Source organism: Spea bombifrons, chromosome 11, assembly GCF_027358695.1.
Source record: "Spea bombifrons isolate aSpeBom1 chromosome 11, aSpeBom1.2.pri, whole genome shotgun sequence".
NCBI classification, from domain to species: domain Eukaryota; kingdom Metazoa; phylum Chordata; class Amphibia; order Anura; family Pelobatidae; genus Spea; species Spea bombifrons.
In genome coordinates, this window is record NC_071097.1 from 23,249,229 (window position 1) to 23,272,752 (window position 23,524).

The 23,524-nt window shown below is 36.2% G+C and overlaps 1 protein-coding gene across 1 annotated transcript in view; it reads left to right on the top strand.

The window, feature by feature from the left end:
• Nucleotides 1-23,524, top strand: part of PCDH15 (protocadherin related 15) — a 280,874-nt gene that overhangs the window by 204,840 nt on the left and 52,510 nt on the right. Inside the window, exons 12-17 of the mRNA XM_053451264.1 lie at nt 4,164-4,298; nt 6,492-6,641; nt 14,715-14,908; nt 16,089-16,221; nt 17,668-17,747; nt 18,640-18,733. Of these exons, the coding sequence (XP_053307239.1) occupies nt 4,164-4,298; nt 6,492-6,641; nt 14,715-14,908; nt 16,089-16,221; nt 17,668-17,747; nt 18,640-18,733 (786 nt within the window). The remainder of the gene's footprint in view (nt 1-4,163; nt 4,299-6,491; nt 6,642-14,714; nt 14,909-16,088; nt 16,222-17,667; nt 17,748-18,639; nt 18,734-23,524) is intronic.

Genomic DNA, 23,524 nt, shown 5'->3' on the forward strand with positions numbered 1-23,524 from the left:
AAGTTTGAAAGTTAGTAGTTAGATGGAAATTAATTATTTTATTATAAAAGTCAAAATGTTGCACCTTTTGCTTTTTTCCTGATGGAAGTAGTTTTTTTTGCCATTTTACTTATTATTTCTCATATGAATTAACATTGATTTCCGTTATTAACATTTTAATTTGTATGTCATTATTGATTTCATTTTGCCTTTTAGCTTGCCCCAGGCTCTCATCCAGTATGTATGAGAGTGTGATATACATATGTTTATTTTTTTATTTATTTTCAATGTTTGTTGTATATTAAGCATGCATGCCTTTTGGTTTGCTGTTTGTTTTTCCTATTTTTACATTTTTTATTTAAAGCATGTCTGTACTGTTTATGGGAAATCTTTTCCACACTGTGTTTTAATTAGAAATAGTGCCGAAAAACATACCTTAGCCATCATGTGCACTTTAATGCATATGACAGCTGTGAAGCCCCTTAAAATTTACATGATGCCCCCTTGCTAATGCAATGAGGATTGTGCAGAATCCCCAGATACACATTTGCCCCTTTCCCTGTGGCAAATAGTTGCCATGAAAGAGGTGTGTTTGGTTGAACATCTTCTGGCACGTGATATACTTGCCCCCAGTTAGCCCCAGCACTGGCTCAATGAACTTCACTGGGGGTCTAATGAGATAAGTGTCAAAATTCTTCAGACCGCAGAGGAAACAGGGAGCTGTGAGTTCTACCTAAGGTAAGTACTTTTTTAACATTTCCAATAATGCATAATAAGTTATCCAGAAAGTACATTAAAATGCATTATTCTTGGACATTAAACTATCTCTTTAATTCTACGGAAATATACCCTTTTTTGCTTCTACTTTAATACATTTTGCAGTAAAAAATAATTTCCCACAAATATTTTGTATTCAGACATTTTTCAGTAAACAATTAAAAGAGGTGTAAATTGTCTAGTGCTTGCTACATATTGTCACACATTTTCATAAACGACTGTGTTATCCAAGCAGTTGAGTCAGCAGTTTTTATTTCATTGAACTTCTCCATACATGTGCAAATGTTCCTTTACTCTTGAGCGAGTCAGTCTAATTGGAAATTCCTTAATTCAACATATTGATAAGTTCAGTTTACAAAAGGTCATGTAGAGTTGAATTGGAAATGGAGTTGAATTGCTGAGGCCAACTCAACCAAATTAGCTTTAATGGAGCAACTTGCATTTATTAAACTCTACTTTCAACTCAACTGATGGGTGTTTCGGGGGAAGCAACAGGGGCCCCAAGCATTCAAGAATTGGTTGGTGTTGTATTCCCATGAAAAGATACAAAATCCAAACTGTATGGGGCTAACTCAAAGAGTGATCCACATAACAAAACATTTATTAAGTAGCCTAAACCATTAAATACAAGTAAAACCATGTATCTACACTAAAACTCTGACGCAGCCTGCTGCCTGGTGCTTTTGTGTACAGTATAGGACACACTTAATCATAACTTATTGAGTAAGCCTATCCTAATTAAGCCACCTTGCAAAGTTTAACGGCTTTGTTATTTATTATAATTAGCATGATTACAAAATGTTAATTAATGTCATTGACAGTAGATAGGGGAACGTGGCACATATGTTCAAAGACCCTAGCAATTATCTCTTTACTTTGATGTGCTCAACTGGAGATCTTGTTGCACAAGCTGTTAAACATCTTTTTATTAGAGTAATTATGCTTAATATCATTGGAATATATATTCGAAACAAATGTTCAAATAGGGGCAAGAGAGTAATACCATTAATTATTTCTATGTAACTTAAACAACCCCTAAAATACCTTATTGGAAATTATATACCTTAAGAGTAATATAATCCATACTTTCCTTGGTGATAATTACTTTACTAATTACCCTTATTAGATCTCTTTTCGGACATGCATCTCAAATGTGAAAGAGTACCTGTGAAAACATGAAACATATTTATCACGTAATTTAAAGTTCATTTCCAAAAAAGATGTGAATGTTTTAATCTTGATTGCAGTTGCTGTGATCTTAATCATTAGTAAATGGAAAGTTGAAACAAATGTTTCCATCTTCATCAATTGGCAGTTTTTCAGATTCGCTGGCTACATCCTGTTTTAAAAATGAATTCATTAAAAATAATTGGGGTGGATGGCATCAACGTTTCCACTTCTGTAATTACTGCTTGCTGTAACATAAGCAACGCGTTACACTACTTCCAGAAAAGATTAAATCGGACAGAATAGTGTACTGCCCCATTCAGTGATATGATTGTCCACTTTAGTAGAAGTTGAGGAATCCTGATGCTGATATGTAATTCATCTATCATTATGTGTTCTAATAGAGATTCAGTAGAGTCTTTTGTGAAGGAACCAAGAGTGCATGCTATCTGTGCCAGACAAATGTTGGCATTTACAGCACTACATGGCAAAAAATGCATTAGGCTCACTCACAAGAACCTTGCAAAAAGGCTAGAATGCTTATACAACAGGTGATTTTTATGGAGAGGTGTGGATTAAACATACAGATACACTCCAGCCCCAAATAAAATGAACATCTGAGTCTTTTATTGTTTGCATTGGCTCCAGTATGTTTTGGTATGTCCAAACAGATATATGCATTCATTTTCTACTGGAGTTGGAACATTATGACATCATTTTCCTCCTCCCTTGTCTGCATCTGTTACACATTATTATTGAAATGCTACATGGAGAGGTTTATTCATTAATGTGAGGGCTCCCAGGAGAGTTTGCAGTAGAGTTGTGGTTTTGACTCTCTCACTTCACTATTCGTTGTAAAGGGCCATTCGTAGCAAATTTCTACAGCTGAACTGGCCCTGAAAAAAAATGCATTATTCAATGGATGAGAAGACTTTGAAGAAATCTCACTGATTTAACTATGCATTATGCAGGACCAGTCAAGCTCTTCCTGCAGCAAAAGCTCACACGGGTTTGGATCTTCATAATGTATAGTGAAATCAAAGAGCTGAAACATAACTCTACTGACGACTCTCCTTTAGTGAACAGACCCCGATGGCTAGAATGCTAGTAAATATGGCAAGACAATTTTATGACAAAGATAGAAACACACACAATTCATTCCTTAAAATGGTCTTTAAGGAATGCATTTAGATGCATTTTTAGGTAAAGGCTGCAAAAGATTTTATGTTATTAAATAATTAAATCAACAATGGGGAAAAGGGAAGAGTAAAAGAGTATCCCAAAGCCTTTTAGCACGGTCAATATTTCCTTCAAGAGATTTGCTGAAAATAAGCTATAATTGCAGAAAATTGTGTTTCATATACTCTACGTAGATTTCTCTTACATTTGCTCTCAGCATTATTAGATTTGTGCAGTTACCTGCAAATAACCTTTTCACTTCAATGTTTTACAAATTCCCTGAGACATTTATATCAGTGATGCAATATTCTTCAATTCATTTTCAATTTTTTTTTTCTTTGAAAATGGATATTCTTTGGTTTTAAAGAAATGAAAGGTAAAACTTTTTCACTCTGAAATTAAACCGAGCCCCTAAAATGGAAACAAACCTTAGTGAATTGAGGATATTTTGTTTTTCTTTTGGCATTGTCATACTAACTCAACTGTACATAATAGCATGAAATAATGTGTTTGGTTGCTTAATACATTATCAATTAATATTAAATTGAATCATGAAAATGATTAATTTGTTGTTTTTATGTAATTTAACTAAATGGCTTCTAACATCATGTTTAATCTTTTAATTGATGATACTATGAAAAACAATTTACACATTTAGCCTAAGAAAGTCTACAGAGAGGAATGAAATAATTTGATGAAGGATAGCAAAGGTAGCACCTCACCTGGTACCTGGTGACATTTCGCACCACTGATTGGTTGCTTGAAACAGGGGGTCATCTTAGACTCCTCTGAAAGCTCCCTCAGCCAGCACTGGAGATCACTGCTGGTTAGTATGGCATGCGGCAGGAGATGTCTTTGGCCAAGGATCAGGCGTCCGTCCCAGCTGAACGCAGTTAAAAGATGATTCATGAAAAAACAGTATGACAAAATTACTAAAGTTAATAATTTCCCACAGTTCAGAGGAATATCTGCTTCAAATATTAAAATGTAAATGTTTTGTTATAAGTTGTTGATTAGTAGTGCAATGTTAATTGTTGTATTTCCTCTGTTTGTTTTTAAAGACAAAAGACCCTCAGCTTTTTTTGTACTTAGTGGGCTACACTTCAGTTTTCTCTGTGACCCAGTCTGGAATAACGCGCTACCTCACATTACTTCAGCCGGTTGATCGAGAGCGACAGCAAATTTATAAGTTTTCAGTAAGTAGCTATATCCATTATTCCTTTTATTCTATATTTATATATTAATATTCTTGGATTGTTTAATTAAAAAAATGTAGTTACATTACATAATTTCTTGGTCTGGTTAATGCCTGTGTACCTGTGTTATAGTAAACTGTCCCTTTAACCCCTTAATGACAATGGGCGGTCCCTAAACCCATTGAAAACAATGCATTTTGAGCCCATACATGTATGGGCTTTGTCACTAAGGGGTTAAGGAAAAACTGATATGTATTCCTCACTGCTAGGGAAGTCCAGGGACCAGAGCTGCTTTATCATAATCCTTGGAGAGCGATTAGTCGTATTTTGTTGTGTTCTAGGTTAAAGCCTGGCTTATTTGTTTCCTGTTTTAAAAATTCTAACGAGAAGCTAGATGTAGTGAATGCAGCCTGGCAGAATTAAAGCCTTTTGTTTGGCTTTGAATCGGTCCAGAGCCATTCTCTGTACATCTGAAGCACAGAAAGGAACAGTAATGGATCTTTGAAATTCTTGCCCATACAATATTATAAATTATATGCGGTAGCATTAACAATGTGTTTGGTAGTAGACAAATTACAGCAGCAGAATTAATGTTGAAAAACATAAAAAGATGAACTTAATCTTTACTATTCTTCTTCTTTCCACAATATCAAGTTGAGGTAATTGAACCATGGTTCAAGAGGTATTAATGATTTCAAGAGTCTACCTGCAGATGCATTTTAATATTTTTTTGATGTATTGACTCATTGAAGTGAAAAGAGACTTCTGTTCTGAAAATGAACAGACATTTGGGGGGAGGAAGTATTAATTGTCTGTTTGTAAGTGGAATGGTTTACTATTCCAATTTAGAGAAAAGGTTGGCAAAACAGTTTAATTTAAGTAATTGAAAAGGTTTCACTCTACTTATATTTGCAGTTATTCTGGAAATCTTGTAAAGATGCCCGGTTTTGCAGCATTGAGCATCACAAAGAATAAAATAAAATGAATTCATAGTTCATAAAGGGAGGTAATAAGTCAGTCTAATATTCGTAAAATAATGTATTTAGTTGAGTATCTTAATTAGATTTCGGGTTTACAATATAGTTTTTAGTATGTAGTTGGGCCAATACTAATACTGCTATATCACTACATTAAGTCAGCATGCTGTAAATATTCCCTACAGCCAACAAAACCAAAACAGGTCCCACCTTGGGCATTAAGTTGCAGTCACCAGTGCTCCAACCGGTCAATAGCAGAGAAAAAAACATAATATGACTCCACGCCTGCAATAAATGTAATGCTTGGCAACTAAAGTGCATTTATTTTCAGCACTTACCTGTGCCCTGTCCCGATGGAAAGAAACAATGCTTACATGTTTCAATCCCTCAGGTGCTTCATAATTGGGTAAACCTTATTATTGCTTAGTGATGCTCTGCTAAAACACCTGACACTGAATAACTTTGTTTGGGGTCCACTGTCTGCAAGAAAAGAGGCACTGCCAGATTTCAGTGCTTGCTGTGGGGAAGCACAGTATGCATCAACATTATGCTGTAGTGTTGACTATATTAAGGAGGGCATATACTACGTGTCATATTGTTGATTAGGTAAAGATCAGAGATTTTTGTGGTGTGGTACTACTGAGTTCTTCATTGTTTGTGATGTTTAAGATCTAGGCAGAGGTGTTTTTCTTCAACATTATCTTGTGACCTTATGCGTGTCTGTTGGGTTGGTTCACTAAGAGCTTTAGTGGTCAGTCAAGGGTTAACTCATCTGACTTAATACGACTGAGTCTTGTAAAACAACATGCATATTCAATAGACAGTACCTACAACTGTGCATTTTGTGTGCTTCATGCAAGATCGTGCAAGCTCAATAACTAGGAACGGAGTTCAACATAGTTACTTGCAACTAGCACGCAACTACAGGTTGCTTATTCTGTCATGCGTTATATCAACTTTCCAGCAATGTATGTAAATTAGGAGTGTTTTTTTTGCTAATGAGGGAATTTGTAAGTTGTACTTAGAAGATTTGTGTTTAGGATCTGGAGGTTTCCAATGCAAGTGATCTAGTGATTATTATCCAGTGTAAAGTATGGGCTTCCTAACTTATGACAACATTTCTCACAGAAGCTTAAGGCAAACAATGAAACAATGTTACTATTATTTAACATATACCAGTAACACATTTGTGTATGTTGATATTTTTTCACTCTAGATTATTGCATCAGATGGTACCCAAGAAAGTGCTCCGGTCACAGTGAACATACTGGTGATTGATGCAAACGACAACTCGCCTACATTTTCCAGCCTCTCCTACAGTGTTAAGATCTATACGGACATGACATCCATGGACAACATAATTAAAGTAAGTCCTTTATATGGAAACAAAGATTTTATTCATTAATAGTGAGTTGAAGATGAGTTGAGACGAAACGACTCATTTTAACTCTTCAAATATAATTAAGTACTCAATATGAAGGGACTACATCTAGTGCTTTCTACTACAATAATTAATGGCATATCCTGACTAGCCCTAGGCCTACGACGGTAGGTCAAGAGAGGCGACCAAGCCCTCCATTTTCCTTCCATCCAATAGGCCGGTTATAAGGAAGATCTTTGATCTCCCCAACCGGCCTATTTATGCTATGGAAGCTGTGATTGATCAGTACAGCCTCCATATGCTTCAATAAAAGTGCACCTTTAAGATACAGCTTGCAGGGATATTACGTCAGATCCCGACGCTCTGTTTCTTTGAGGCGCTGTGCGCCTTTTATTTTCCAGGAGATGCCAGCAATGGAGGTGGAGAGGGCTGGTTGTGCTGACCAAGGTCAGGCCTAGGGCAGCAGCAAAGTTAAATACACCACTGAAAATATCACAAATTGTATAACAAAATATTTTAAATATTACAGTGTAATTGTGCATATCTTCTGCAGATGGTGGGGATGTTTATTTTTTTTTTAAAAATAGTGGGTAAACTTCAATGTTTCATCTCACCTTAACTAATTTAAGGAGCATACGTATATGTGTTGCCTTATCACTATAGATACATGGCTGTAGATGAATTATAAAGCATTTACAATATATCAATGACAAACAAAATCCATCCTATTTTTTTTACAAGGCTAGTCTGCAAGAATTCTAGAGTTTTACATTATTTTAAGAATTTTGTTGCTCCGATGTTAATGTTTGTTCACCAAATAAACAATAAATGGTGCATAAGTTGAATAACTCTTAGGCATTCACATTAGTGAACATTGTTTCTAAAATAGGGGAAAAATTACATTTTGGTGTCAAACTGTGTCTTTGCCAGCAGTCAGGATTCACATTACTACATTATCAGTAGTACTATACAGAACAAGATTATAGTGAAAAAACACTAGAAAAAATACATATTTCAATGTGATTAGCGTTTGGAGTGTTACATATAACTCATTATGTCGTATATTAGCTAAACCAGAATATTATGTTGGTTGGATGACCCTGTACAATATGACAATGGTTGGAGGGGAAATATAAATAGAACAGAACATATATATATATATATATATATATATATATATATATATATATATAACAATAATCAAACCCAAAATGTAAGTAGGCTGAGGAGGTTTCAGTCCAAGCTATGTGATCCTGTGGCAAAAAGTCTACCTTAGGTAAGAAACAGTGAGATGAATACAAGTTGAAAGGGCTCCAGTTTTATTGATGTATATTTTCACCAAAGAACATCTTGGCTTTGTGTGCATACCCAGGAGTGCTTCTCTAGTAGTGAGTAGTGTTCAGATGAAAGCTGTCCCGGGTTGATCAAATGCGTCATCTTTCCTTAATTTGTCTTGGACTTTCCTCACAAACATTACTCTAGGCGACAGGGTGACACAGAGGTATTGCTTCTTCCTACACATTGACTTCTACACATGCTGGCATCTTGTCTGTAGTCCTAAAATGTCAAGATAATAACTAATAACCCACTAATTTAAAAAAGTCATGTATTTAACTGACCTTTTGAGGAGAATTTCAACTCCACAAAAAAGTTTAATAATTAAATGATTTCTAATCATTTTACATCACAGCAGCCTCATGTGAAAACTAAAAGCGTATAAAATTATTTCACAGAAATAATTTACATAAGAAGAATGGATAGCCATGCATGCATGTTAGCGCTATATGTGACGAATTGGGGGGCACAGCACACATAATTAGAAACACAGCGACAAATGTCTAGCCTGTCTGCTAACGCTATGCACTTAAACTTGTGGGTCACATAGTGAGTTTGTCTGTCCAATACAATGAGTTAACAGACCTGCTGGTGAGTAAATCTTGGCTCTAGTACCACAGAAATTCTAAAAGGTGTCCATGACAGTGGGAGAGACTGAAAGAGAGGTGTGTGCATGTGCAGTTGTGCAGCACTCATAACCTTGTTTGATGAAGGACCATCATGTCAGGAGACTGTTAGGCAGTAACTAACAAATCAAGGATACAATGCTCAATTAATTCACAGGTAGAGACACTCAAAGATTTAATGAATAGCATTGAACCTGATATTGGGAACCTGCCAATAGATAAGAATCCAAGCAGACCGAAACTCTGTTTAATTCTCACTTAGATGGGATTTAGCACTCATCCATATGGTATCTTTTCAGATGATAGCATTAGAAGTAACAGTTCTTCCAGCTGGTTATATTTTTAAGGATTTTGTTTTTTATATAATAAAGCATTTTGAATGTTGTTTTGTTTTAAAGGAAACTTCAAATGATAAACTGATATATTTCTTCTGACAGACGTGTAATTACTTGTTTTCCAAGAACACTTCATAACTGTGATTTAATACACATCTTACTATCTAATTTCCATCTGGAAGATGGCATTCATACCTAGACAGGTAAATGTTGACATCTTCTACTGGATATGATCTCATGAGTTTTAAGTATTGCCACACTAAATTTGGCCATATATTACGACATCCCTTTTGTCTTGTTTACTCATGTTAATCGAGCCCGAGTTATTTTTTCAATGACAGTATTGAAATGACAATGCAATTATTAGACCTCCTCTTAAACTCTGTTGTTTACTGTGCCTAAATATTAATCTTTTTTGTATGAAAACGAATCCAAAGGTTAAAAAATATTTTTTATAATTATTATTAATAATTATTTTGCCCTGGATGGAACGAGATAGTTTGATGTGTTCAGTAAAATGCAAGTGCATCTAAGTGTGTGTGAGCAGATGCAGAAGGATTTCTTCTCGCAAAAGTAGTCTCTAGCGGGGGCAAATGTCCCACATTGGGACCATTGGGTGGTAAACCCAACTTAGCCCCTCAAGGAGGTACAAAGGTTCACACAATGGCAAGCATGCTGATAGCAGGTAATTATAAATTGGTTGTTGGACACTCACACGTGGATGGGGAATGCATTGAATCTCTATAGTAAGACAGACTTGGATAACTGAGTGAGTAAAGCAGTATGTCTTAAAATGGAAGAGCTCAGTGACAGCTTTAATAGCTTTTTTAAACTAGATTAATGGCAAAACACTCACTTACCTTCAAATTAAACTACACAGTTAAATATATAGTTTATTAATAACCAGTGTCACACCCTAAGAGGCATTTTAACTGGCATTTTGCCCTTACGTCTTTGAGCCAATTCCACTGGAAGTATACAGCGATTAGCCCTTTACATGGTTTAAGTACATAGCAAGTATTATTGCAAATGTCAGGTAATCCAGTGAAACAATGCTGGTGGTAAAATGTGTGCATGCAAAGAGTTAAAATACCAGCATTTAAAATACCCTGGGGTGTGTAGTTTTCAAAAATATATGGGTTTATTGGGCACACTGAAATGGCCCGGCTCAAAGATGTACCAAATAGGGCATGGGCAGTGGATCCCCAAATGCCAAAGTTCAACATTGAAAAATGCGCATGTCCCAAATGTGGCCCTTTTGCCCCCAAACAGCCAGGCAAAATCATTCATGTGAGGTATCACTGCGCTCAGGAGATGTTGCTGAACACATATTGGGGTGTTTTATGATAGTGACATATACCAGAACCTGTTTATTCATACCTGAAGTAAAATGTGTGTGAAAAAACAAATGCAAAAAAATTACTACCATAAAGTTTGACAAAGGCTGATGGTAGAATAAGTGCTTGGAAAGGGTTAAAATACTAGCATTTGGAATACCCTGGGCTGTCTAGTTTTCAAAAATATATGACTTGATGGGGTAAATTGCATTGGCCGGCTTCAAAGATACCCAAAATGGCACATGGGGGGAAGAATTACCAGATTTGGAAAAAATGGCTTTGAAATAGCAAAACGCTACCTGTACTTATTGCCCCATAATGGGTAGAAAAAAGCAAAAAAACATAAAAACATTTCTAAACTCAGGACAAATAGTAGAATCTATTTAGCAGGTTTTTTTATTACCTTTAATAGATGAGTAAAAGATTTTTCAACTAAAAGTTAGAAACAGTCATTTTTTTCTAAATGTTTCACCATATTTTATACTTTTTTTAATAGTAAATAATATGATACAATCAAAACAATGTCATCTAAAGAAAGCCCTTCTTGTCCTGAAAAAAAAAATATCTAATGTGTGTGGGTTCAGTAAATGGGAAAGAAGAAAATGACAGCTAAACACAAGCAGCGCAGAAATGTTAAAACGGCCATTGTCACGAAGGGTACAAAAAGTAAAATCAGCCTTTGTCACGAAGGGGTTAAGCAAACTTGGAATATATTTGTCCTGACCTGTATTTAGTCCGGGAGAATTGTATGTCGGTTTTTCTAGAACTACAGCTGAAAAGCCAGTCAAGATTTTTGCTATATAAGAGTTATCATCCTGTCCACTCTATCCACGTTATCATAGGCTATATTATCTAGTTGACTAAAAGTTCTCTAAAGCAATTCCTAGTTAAGTATCTATGACAGATCTCTTATCATTTTCACAAAATGTGCAACAATGTTAAAATCATTTGATAGTATATAATACTGTTATTTTTTTTCAGTAATACATAATACAAAGAAAATCTAGACTATTCTTATTTTACAAAATCACTGCTCTTATTTTGAGAATGGACTGTGTAATCATGGGCTGAATCTCCCTCACTGTTTTTTGTTTTTCATACATGATATTGGCTCTTCTCTTAAAATCATGAATTTGCACTGTTTCCATTCTCATTGCTCTATTTTGGCTTCAATGCTATTTACACTAGGTAAACCCAGTCTCAAAAGCCAACAGGCAGAGAAGCTTTACGCAGCATTTGTTTAAGAACAAACAGTTTATATCATGAGGGACGCTCCACAGTTGTCATGCTGCTGGGTTTTATAGATCAAAATTCTTTAAATAATATCTGTCAACATGCATTTATATATGACTGTTTTTGGAAAAAGCTCTGTATTATTAGTCCTTGTAAAATTGGATTCAGATTCATTTGTACCCATAATTTCTCATTACTCAAAGTCCCTGTTGATATAATGGTCAGGTGTCCCAATAGCCCTGTACAGTGTATGTATTTATGTTCATACTTACATTTACAGACACACACACACACACACACACACACATATATATATATATATATATATATATATATATATATATATATATATATATATATATATACCGTATTTGCTTAAAAATAAGACAAGGTTTTTCTTACCCCTCGTCTTAAATTCGAGGTTGTCTCAAATAGAGGTCTGACTATCAGACTAAGATCCACATCCCCCGCAGCGCAGCAGGGGACCTGGATCTTCCTCTCTGGTAGCCAGTGAACATCTCTGTGATGCTCGCAGCTGCGCTGTTACCCAGCACTTCCGCTAGGGCTTTTTTGACCGAGCGCCAGTGTGACATGACCTTCCGGTGCTCAGTCATAGAAGTCCCGGCGGAAGTGCCAGGTAGCAGCAGAGGTTGTCTATGCGCATCGTGCAGACCTTCACCGGCTGTACCCACTAGACACCAGGGAGTCTGAAGCACATGGGACAAGTCTGAGGATGCATTCGTAAGTCTGGGGGGGCTTAGTGGCATATCAGGGAGGCAGAGTGGCAAGCCGAGGGGCAGATGTGCATAACGAGGGGGGGCAGGTTGGCAAATAAAAACCTTCCTTGATTTTTCTCTAGTTTGAAGGCATACTTTCTTGTCCACCATTGCTATAAAAAAGTAATTTTGTAATTTTAGGCATTAATGCATTTTTATGTATAGTAAATAATTTATATTAAATTAAATGTCTGCACCATAGTAGGGAGGCTGTTTAATGCTAAGACAGTATTGGGTATTATAGTTTTTACCAATGTAATATATAACATGAGGTGGAAATTCTGTCTTTATACATAAGTAAAAAGGTAACAATTTAAGGGTTAAGGGTGCTGTGAATTACACTGCAGCAATACTGTCTCAACAATGTGTTATTTTCAGAATGAAAGGTAAAGCACATACTTCATTGCATTCTATAAGTAATCATTGTGAAGGTCAAATACTTAATTGCATTAAATGGCCAAGTAGCTGTTAAGTACCATGGTTCTTTAATAAATGCCTTCTACTTCGCTATTTTGCATTTCAAGTGTTTTGTCAGTTTTAGGCATATGACAGCTATTTATGTCTTTCATTGTGATCTTTTTCTCAAGTACATTTAAATGCTAAACCCAGACTGAATAAATGTATTATACTGACTATGCTGATTTGTAGTGAGCCAGACTAGTTATGACCTGAGTTCAATATATGAAGAAATTAAGACGTGCAAATGGGACACATTTTTGGACACATTTTTGGTTCATTTTTGGCCCATTCGTTTTCGGGCAAAGAATTACATTCCTTGCCCATTCAGTTTGCCCATTGCCGCATTCACTCACACTCTAATTCTCGTTCACTCTCTCTCATGCACTCTAAACGTTCCCCTACCTTTTCTGTGGGCCACTTCTTCTGGCAATCACCTGTGCCATCTTTGTCCCATAAACACCCTGCCTGTGCCATCTTGGTCCCCAAGGCTTAAACACCCTGCTTGTGCCATCTTTGCCTTCCCACAAATCAATTATACATCTATGATACACACAAACACTTTTACAATCACTCAATAATTCACACTTTCATTCACACAATCATGTATTCTTTCACACCATTTATTTATTATACATATTCATTAATGCATTCTCACAAATTCATCAATTCTCCCACTCATTCACACAATTCATCCACACAATCATTCATTCTCTCACTCATTCACACAATTCATCCACACATTAATTCATTCATTCTCTCACTCATTTACACAATTGATACACACAGTAATGCATACTTTTACTCATTCACACAATGCATTCACACATTAATTAATTGTCTCACTCATTCTGACTCTTTATTTCAATATTCTAACTACCCTCCTTTCTCACTATTTAACCCACCCCCTTTTTCTCACCATCTACCCCCCCTCTACCCCTTCTCACTATCTGCCCCGCTCTCCCCCACCTTCTCAATCCCAACACCGCAACCGGGTTAGAGGCCTCACAGAGGAGACTGAGGGGCGCCGAGCGGTTGCTGAAAACTGATTCATGAGCGACCGTTTGGCGCCTCTCTCTCCTCCACGTCAATCATGGCTGGGAAAAAAAGACGGCGTTTCAATTAGGGGGCACATGGGGGGGCATCATGATGCAAGGGGTCCATGACCCCCTCTGCCCCCCCTGCCAACGCCACTGCCCTCGAGGGGCTCCCAGGCCCTCGGTCCACGTCCGAGTGCCTGATGGGTCAGTCCACCCCTGACTTTCGGTGATGTTCCCTACTGAGATTGGAGGATCACGGAGAGTACATCATGGGAAGCGCTGCCATTTTGGAAGAAGTTCCTGCCGGGTTATGTCCATGGATGAGGATAGAAGACTAAAGATAGCAGATTGAAGATAGAAGAGAGGATAAAAGATAGAAGATAAAATCTGGTAAATTTGCAATTTGTATGAATCTAAATGCACAAGTCTAATAGTTATATCTATAAATGTTAGTTTTTAGCATTTTAAAATGTTTTTTTGTATGTTTTGGTAGTTCAATATAACATCAAATATACAATACAATAAAAACATTGCCCACATTTGTGTTTACTTTTGTAAATATTCTTGTCCTTATAGAGTAAATTTAACAGGTTATGTGTGTGTGTTTGTTAAGTAGAAACGTAACTACCATAGAATGGTCTTTCCAGTGCCCACCATGTAATTAGACAATACATTTTCATGAGTATCAAAATTGAATACATTGTTTTGTCATGGAAAGTCACTGTGCACATAAAAAAAAATGTTCTCTATAAGATGTTGCCACAGTGCCTCTACGAAGACAGTATATACATTTATGCATATAGAGCATACAGTATGCATTAATTGGTGGTGGTGAGTATCAGTGTCAACTTTATTGTCAGAAAGTTTAATGTACGGCAAAACAGGTTATAGAGAATGTATTATCTTTTTTTTACCTCTAGCTTACAGCTGTGGATGCAGATGAAGGAATTAATGGTCTGGTCACATATGAGATTTTAGCTGGAGCGCGAGGACATTTCATCATAAATAACAGGACTGGAGTCATCACAATCACTCCTGGAATTACTCTGATGGTTGGGGATTCCTATACATTAACTGTGAAAGCGTCCGATAATGCACCACCAGCTCAGAGAAGGTATAAGGCAACATGAGAGTTCGTATTTATTTATTTGTTTTTTCTGCAGTGAACACATTTAGAATTATTTTGTAGCCCCTTGATCTCAAACTTGGAGCCAGTCTTTCTCCTGCTTCATGGGTCACTCCTAAGAAAAAGCTAATATCTATAACAAAGTAGTCTGACTTGTAGAAATTCTGTAAGATAAGTTACATGTATTGTAATTATTTTTTCAGCATTTTAAAAATTGATTATTCATAATTCATCTTATATAAACTTTATACATGTGTTGATAATTATTGTGTCACCATGCTAAATAATGTCTTTAAACCATACAGTACTACTCTATGTGATCAATGAATACCTGTCACTCATACGACCTTTAAAGGGGATCACTGTCACTTTCCCCAAACCCTACATTACACAGTTAAATCGACTACAAGGGTGTTTACAGATTAAATAAGCAGTATATCTGTACTAGAAACCACTTTATGTGCCATGGGAGCGGCCTGTTCTCAGAGTTTCCTTGATTATTCCCTACCCCATTGTATACCATTTGTTGAGTTTACTGCTCCCTTTTGGTAAAACCTGATTAGGTAGGAATGGTAGAGGATTTCAGAACATGGGACTAATTTTTACGCTACTTTTTCCGGACATCTTAGTTTCCCTAAGGTAAAATAGTGCCTCAATACTATAGATACTATAATTAACTTACGGTAATTTACTTTCCTAAAATGTGAGAAAATTCCCTTTTAGAGGCAAACTCCTGCCAGATATTTTATTATCAAATTAGAAATATGTTTACAACAATAGTGTGCTGTTTCATTTCTAAACAGTTGTTGCTTTTGCAGAATATAATGGCATATTATACCTTAGTATGTGTTATCTGTGCTATTTTAGCTCAATCTACCTAAAATCCTTATCATATTGCCATACTGTGTTAAACAATAGAAGGCTTCAGTCTTAATTGTCCAGCCATCCATTCTGACCAATGGAAGCTCATAGAGAAATAAACTTCATTATTATTGCCATAACATTGAATGCAGCATTGTATTTTATGTTAGAGGAGAAAATATTTTTCCATATGATTTCCCCTTTTAAAAATAGTCCATATGTTATACTGTCTTGGTTAAAGGCACACAAGCCTTTGTAAGTATAGGTCTAGTCAATTGACTTTTCACAAATCTCTATTTAATTGCAGAAGTTCTATCACTACAGTTTACATTGAAGTTCTTCCACCCAACAACCAGAGCCCTCCCCGGTTTGCCCAATTGATGTATAGCCTTGAAATCAGTGAAGCTACGAGGATTGGAGCAGTCCTACTAAATATACAGGTACTATGTGTTGAAAGATATTTAATGGTGAGAAGTCTCACCAAATTGTTTCATTGGTTACATCAGATCAGGCAGGTTGAGTATTTGCATGATATAATCTTTTCAGATACAACAGATTGCACATTAGCAATTTGTATGTGTTCTAGATTATTATTTTAGCCCAATCTTCCAGAAAAAAAAAACACATGCACTCCCTATCATGCTGGTAAACAAAACAATGGCTCATTGTTAATTGAAGAATTGACTTTATTAGCATTGCCATAAAGAATCAGTTCAATATTTGGTGTCCCACCAAAATATTATGGCTGACAACGACGGGCAATGTTTTTGCCGATGCTGTATTCCTGTATACTAAGGTAAAAATATTTTTTTCATGCAACTTGCTTTAAGATATTTCTTTAAAAGAATCCACATCAAATGGATCTTAGCATTCCTACAGCATAGCTCCAGTCATAAATCATGTACACAAGGCTTATGTTCCCTAATAAATGGACAATATTGATAGTGACATTTTTTTTTAAAATAAAATGTTGTCTTCTTGATGCCAAAAGGTAATCAGATTTCTCATTGGATCAAGAAGCTCTAGTATATTAATAATTGTTCTATAATTTTAGCCTTGTTTGTTCTGTTTTTTCTAACAAAATATCCAAACAATTTTGATATTTGGAGAGGCCTCCTCCATTGTGCTATGGGTATTTTAACCTGTGTTACGGGGCAGGCATTAGTAAGCATCCTATAGCTCTATTTACTAGCCCTTACAGTGTGTGCCATATAACAATACATCCCTGTTTAGCTTTGTTTTTCAATACATCTGACATACACATGCACACAATGACAACACAGAGTTTTACAATCCTTTAATTATGGCAGATTGCATGCTGTTTCTGTCCAATTTTGTTTTGACAATATAAGCATATAAAGAAAAGACACTGGTTGGTTATATTACACTGGAATTTTCATCACTAAAGAACTTGAAAGAATGGTAACTGATGTTTTGGACTAGAAAATATGCAATGTAAGCCCCATCTGGCAGCTGCGCATAGCCCCCAAAATTTTACTGACACAATAGAAACACTTTACAATTTGAAGAATATAGGGATTTTTATTCATTTTCATTTCCAGCTATAGATGTTTTCAACGCTATTACAGGAGGGGAAATAAAGTGTGTAAAACGTGATTTGATTTCTAATTCTAATATTATGAAGAAATCAGCTATTTTTTTGTTGTTTTTGTAGTTGTAGTGTGCATTTTACCAATCAGGTCTTGATTAAAAAAAAATTGCACAGTATTTATTAACCTCTCCCAAAATCGTTAATACATCACCAAGCTGGCAATGAGTAATATCAACAGGTCTATTCACTAAAAGTCCAAATCGTGAATTCACTAAAGCCAATTTGCTTTACAAGGTACTATTAAATATATTGTGTTTTGTTTTACTTGTTAAAGGCCACAGATCGAGAAGGTGATCCAATCACATATTTCATTCAAAATGGAGATCCCCAGAGGGTATTTAACCTTTCCATAAGGTAAGGTGATCCAGTCTTTAAATAGCTGACATTTCCTGAATATATTTCTATGGTTCTTTATAATATCTGATATTAAGAATCCTAATATATATATATATATATATATATATATATATATATATATATATATATATATATATATATATATATATATATATATATATATATATATATATATATATATAACCTTATTGTCATAATAAAGTGAACTATGTGGATAAAATATATCCCAGTTAAACAACACATTCATGGCAATGTTTGATTAAGAGGTTAGTACAGCATACGACCTACAAAGTATTGATAATATTTTCCAAGAAAAAGATTTGTGTGGATGCTGTTGGGCTGATGGGCCTTTTACAGAGACATGGGCCTGAAGTTTTAGTTGTATCAGCCTTTATGTTAATTCTTCTCTGACCCAGGATAAAAAATAAACGCCAATTTAATGCATTTCCACTTATCTCAAAACCACTCAACTTCAGCACAGTGGATTTTCTGCTAGTTGGACAAAAAGCAGCAAGGGGATTTATGAATCCCTGAATTGCTGATTTCAACTCATCTCCTTCTGAGAAGGTGAGCTGATATATGTAATTTCCAATGGAGTTTACAATAAACCCTTGCATTAGGGACAAAACCCACCCACTCTGGGGTAAATGGGGGTAAAAGGAATTGTATTTCCTTGCATAGAGAGTTCACAGTATTACGTGGAACATTATTAGTTACTGATAAATCCTTTTGTTTTATGGCAAATTGTGATAATATTTGGGCATTTCATAATTTAGAGGGGTTTCTTTATATAAATAGGTAAATCAATGCCACCTTGTTAGCTGCTAAATAATACAAAGCTGAAGTTGCCAATAGAAATATTGTGTCTTCTGTATTATTCTGTTTACAGTTCTGGACATTTAGTCTTAGCCAAGTCTTTGGACAGAGAAAGTACAGATCGTTATATTTTGATAGTGACGGCATCAGATGGTAGACCAGATGGGGTGAGTTATCTCCTTTACAATGAAATACTCTGCTGTGTGATTTGAAATATCTAATAGTGATTCTTTCACTACCATGGAACTGATTTGTAGACAATGATGATACCCAAAAATACACTAAATAAAACAAGCCATGGATGAGCAGACTCACTCTTTAAAAAAAGAATGATATACTTGTCTTTACATGAGGTAAACATTTTTATGAAAAATTGCATTTCAAAGTCACATTCACTGGCAAAATGGAGGCCACTGCAATTTGGGGACCTCTGTCCAGTAGGGGCTACACTCCCCACGTACCTTCCTTTTCCAGTGGAATGCACTCCTTCCTTCCCAGCACACTGAGTCTGAGCACCAGGATATGACATAGTTTGTTGGCGCTCAGACAAAGCAGTTTGTAAGGACAGCGAGTGAGCAGAAAGCTGTCATTGGCCTGCCCAACAAACGTGTTTGTAAGAATTCTACTGTATATATTAGTATGTGTGTGTGAGAGTATGTTACTGTATGTGTGTACATTGGTATGTGTAAGTATGCTGTTGTGTGTTAGTGTGTGTATGTATGTTCATGTGTGTGTAAGTATATGTTAGGTTGAGGTGAGGAAGTGAGGTATGATATGGGATAGGTGTGAGGTAGCTATGTGTGATAACTGTAAGGGAGTAAGGTATTATTGTGATAGATGTAAGGGAGTGAGTTGTGTGATTGTTGTGAGGGACTGAGGTATTATATATGGTAGATGTGAGAGAATGAGGTGTTATGTGTGAGCAAGTGAATAGTTTTGTGGGATAAGTGTGTGAGTGTCATGTGTGATAATATAGTGAGGATGTTTAGTCAGTGTCGGCTATGGTGTGTGTTTTAATGCATATATTAGTTGCTGCGGGTAGCAAGGGGCCAGGGGGCCACTCAGTTTTACCAGCCCCCGTGCTAGAAGGTTAATGTGTTAGTATGTATATATTAGGAAGTGTGTGTAAGTACGTTATTGTGTAAGTATGTTAATATGTTAGTGTGTGTATGTTACTATGTTTGTGTGTGAGTGTAGAAGGAGCTTGAAAATCCTAACTTCACGTTCGTATGTCACCACAAATTGGGAGTTTATTCAATGCTTGAATTCAACTGTGCTTTCAAGATAGCTGAAACTGTTAAACTGCAAATTGCGAGTTCCAATGGGGTTGCATGGTGGCTTATAAGTCCACACACTCCCCTACACAATCATACTGAAATAGAAAAAATACATATATTTAAATAACATGAAATGGGTTTCCCAGAGGAAACCTATTACCTTCCATGTACATAGTTGGAGTAGAGAGTAATTAAATCAATATGTTCAGGGTATAGTGTCATAAAGTAGCCCCCATCACCCCCATCCCTTGCTCAGGGGTGTAGGGGTTAAAATATATAACAACCTAAGGGACACCAGGTCACATACAGTGCCTCACCATCTTTTCCCAAAAGGATTCTATGTTAAAAGTAACACTAAGCTCTAATGGAGTGAGGGGACAAGGATGGAATGCAGATGCACAGGATGCAAAAGGGTTTTTTAAATATATATATATATATATATATATATATATATATATATATATATATATATATATATCAACAACCTTCATCCCGGTAGACATGGATTGGAGGCATTATCCATGATATATATATATATATATATATATATATATATATATATATATATATATATATCAACAACCTTCATCCCGGTAGACATGGATTGGAGGCATTATCCATGATTCTCATAGATTTTCTTTTGGTTTAGCATAATATTTCATGCTTGATGTACGTGACCTAAAATGTGAATCTAATAGGGAATGCCAACAGAAATTAAAGTAATATAAGAACACCCTTGTCTTAAATTATATTAAAATTAAGTAAGCAATTAAGTGGGCTGTAATATTATTTTTCTGTCGGCAAAACAGCTTTCAGATTCTAATATGGTGCATACTAGATGACTGCATTGGGAGGCGGGTCCCGCCAAAAAACTTGCGGGCGCGGGCGGTCTTTCTGGGGCTGCCGGCGGGAGCGGGCGGTCAGGCCCTGTACTGCGGGTCCCGGTAATCCCGCGCAGTCCCGCAAGGCTGTCTTCTCGCTGCTCCATAACAGTGTCTCCTATCTTGCTCCGCCCAGGAACAAGGCGGAGTCACGTGATGTGACGTCACTTCCTGTGACTCTGCCTTGTTGCGGGAGCGGGATTAAAAACAGCGGGAGCGGGCGGGAGCGGGATTAAAAAAGCAGTCCTGCACAGGGCTGTAGTGCATACCCTCTCCCCTGATTGAAGGAAAGGGGGAGAGGCTGTCCCCATGGTGTCCCCCGAGGCTCCACCCTGTGTCTTGTTGTTCCCCAGTTGTGGGACCAGCCTCTTTTCCATTACTCCAGTTGGGGGAGAGGATGTGCATCAAGCCTCCTCCCTGTGCAGAACTACTACACAGGCCAGGAAAATGCTGTGAAGATCCAGGATAAGTGGACCACCTGAGAAGACAGAAGAAAGAAGACAAAAGAAAGAAGAAACAGTGGAGCAAAGGAGAAGGAAGGGCACAGAGATGGTAGGGAGACACTGAAAGAGCGTGTGATAGAAAGAGTGTGCAAGAGAGGGAGTGAAAGTGAAAAAAACAATAATATGCAACATAAAATTCAGAGCACTCTGCTTTATTTTCATTTTCTTCCCCAGTGGGGCCTCTCCTCATTTTCAGAAACATTCATACAAATTTAACAGAATTTGGTTCAAATTAAAATTTGTATGAATCCAAATGCACAAGTCTAGTGTTCACGCAATCTCATTAATATATTGTTCTACAGGCCCTGTCCTTGGTATGTAGAAATGTGAACTTCAAGACACTCTTGCGATTCATTTAAAATTGCAATTTTTTGTACATTCCACCATAGCTTGCATCGACATGAATCTCAGTTAAATTCATGTGAGTTAGTCTAGCAGTCGATTTGAGTTTGTCGAATTATAATAGACGTTATTTGTCGGAATCTCTATATTGCACAAATGGATTTCAATGCACTTTTTATCATATCTATAATATTTTGAGATGAATTGCATTAAGGTTCTTTTAAAACAGTAGCAAAAAAAATTGCCCAAAATATAATAATTGTGTAAGACTTTAATTTACATGTGAAAAAAAGAGGCTTTTTATATTTTAGGTCACTTCATAATCATCCTTTTACCGCATTTTGAAGAAACCAGTATCTGCAAGTGTTTCATTTGGCAACAACTGAACCATAACATGTTTTTATGTGTTGGTTCCTTTGACCTGAAATATTCCAACTTGTTTTTAATGCAATGTCATGCTTCACAGAGTTTGCCCTTTTGTATAACAAGCACACATCATTATTTACCACATGTTTTTTTACAATGTCCTTGATATTCAGTCATCACGCCAGCTGCCATTTTATCACAGCAAATTCAAGCAAACAATTTAATTGGAATAATTATATTGCTTCTAATCCACTACAGAGGTAGAGCAGGATACCAACCAAGGTATACAAAGCAAATGACATGTGGATTGCAAGGCAAAAATGCCATTGTAATATAATAATGTCTTCATTATATGATCATTCCAAGTGAGAAAATTATCTTGATATTCTACAGATAATATAGCCTAAAGAATGACGCCTACAATGTTGTTGAAGTCAATAAAGGTCAGGCAAGATAAAAGACTGAGTGTATGTTAATGCCCAGTGCTACACCTTACAATTATTATAATAAAATGTGTTCTAGCTTTCTAAATAGGCATTAGTGTTACCTAACGTATTACTTCAAGTCACGAAATCCACTCTTATAAAGCATAATCAATTATGTTGGGAAAAAAACCCAATTCTTGGGGTGAATGGTGCAAGAGAACATGAGAAGCACCCAGACCCAGAGGAATAGTTGTGGTTATTTATGCGTCTCTCTGTGCCATTTGGGCACACTGCACATGTCGGGTTCGGGTTCTGGCCCCAATATTTTTTTTTGTTTAGAACAGGAACAAATCCTGCATTTTAAAGTATATTAGAAAAAAAAAAGATACATATGCAAGCACACGGTTCTAAATATCACTATGGCCCATGACATCATGTATAATATAATGCAAAAAAACATCTGAAGTATGAAATTAAGTTTTCAAATGTATTTAAATAAATTACTGAAAACAAGTTATTCAAAACAGAGAAATCACTTTCATAGTAGGTAATTAACATTGCAAGTAAACGTGTAGGTCTCCTAAAAAAAATTTGAGCTAAAAATGTAAGAGGGAGGCTTAGGGAGGGGGACCTGTGTGAGCTGCATGGATTATCAGAGAAAGTGAATGTGTAAGTGTAAAATGTTCGAGTGCCTGCGTGTGTATGTAAGTATGGTTTTAGATTATGTGTGCATGTACGTTTAAGCGTATGGTGTTAGGCTGTGCATGCGTTTAATGCATGTATGTTTATGTGTGTAAGTGGTGTTAGAGTGGCTATGTGTATATATAACTGTATGGTGTTGGATGGGCTGTTTGTGTGAACGTACAATATATGGACAAAAGTATTGGTACACATCTCTTCATTATATTCAGGTGTTTCAATCCTACCAATTGCCACAGGTGTATAAAATCAAGCACCTAGCAATGCAGTCTACATTTACAAAAATTTGTGAAAAAACGGGTTGTTCTGAAGAGCTCAGTTAATTCAAGCATAGTACTGCAATCATTTTACAGTAAGTCCGTTCATGAAATTTCATGCCTGCTAGATATTCCACCATCAACTGTAAGTGGTACTTTTGAACTTTGCCTACCTGACTGCATTGTGCCAACTGTAAAGTTCCAGTGA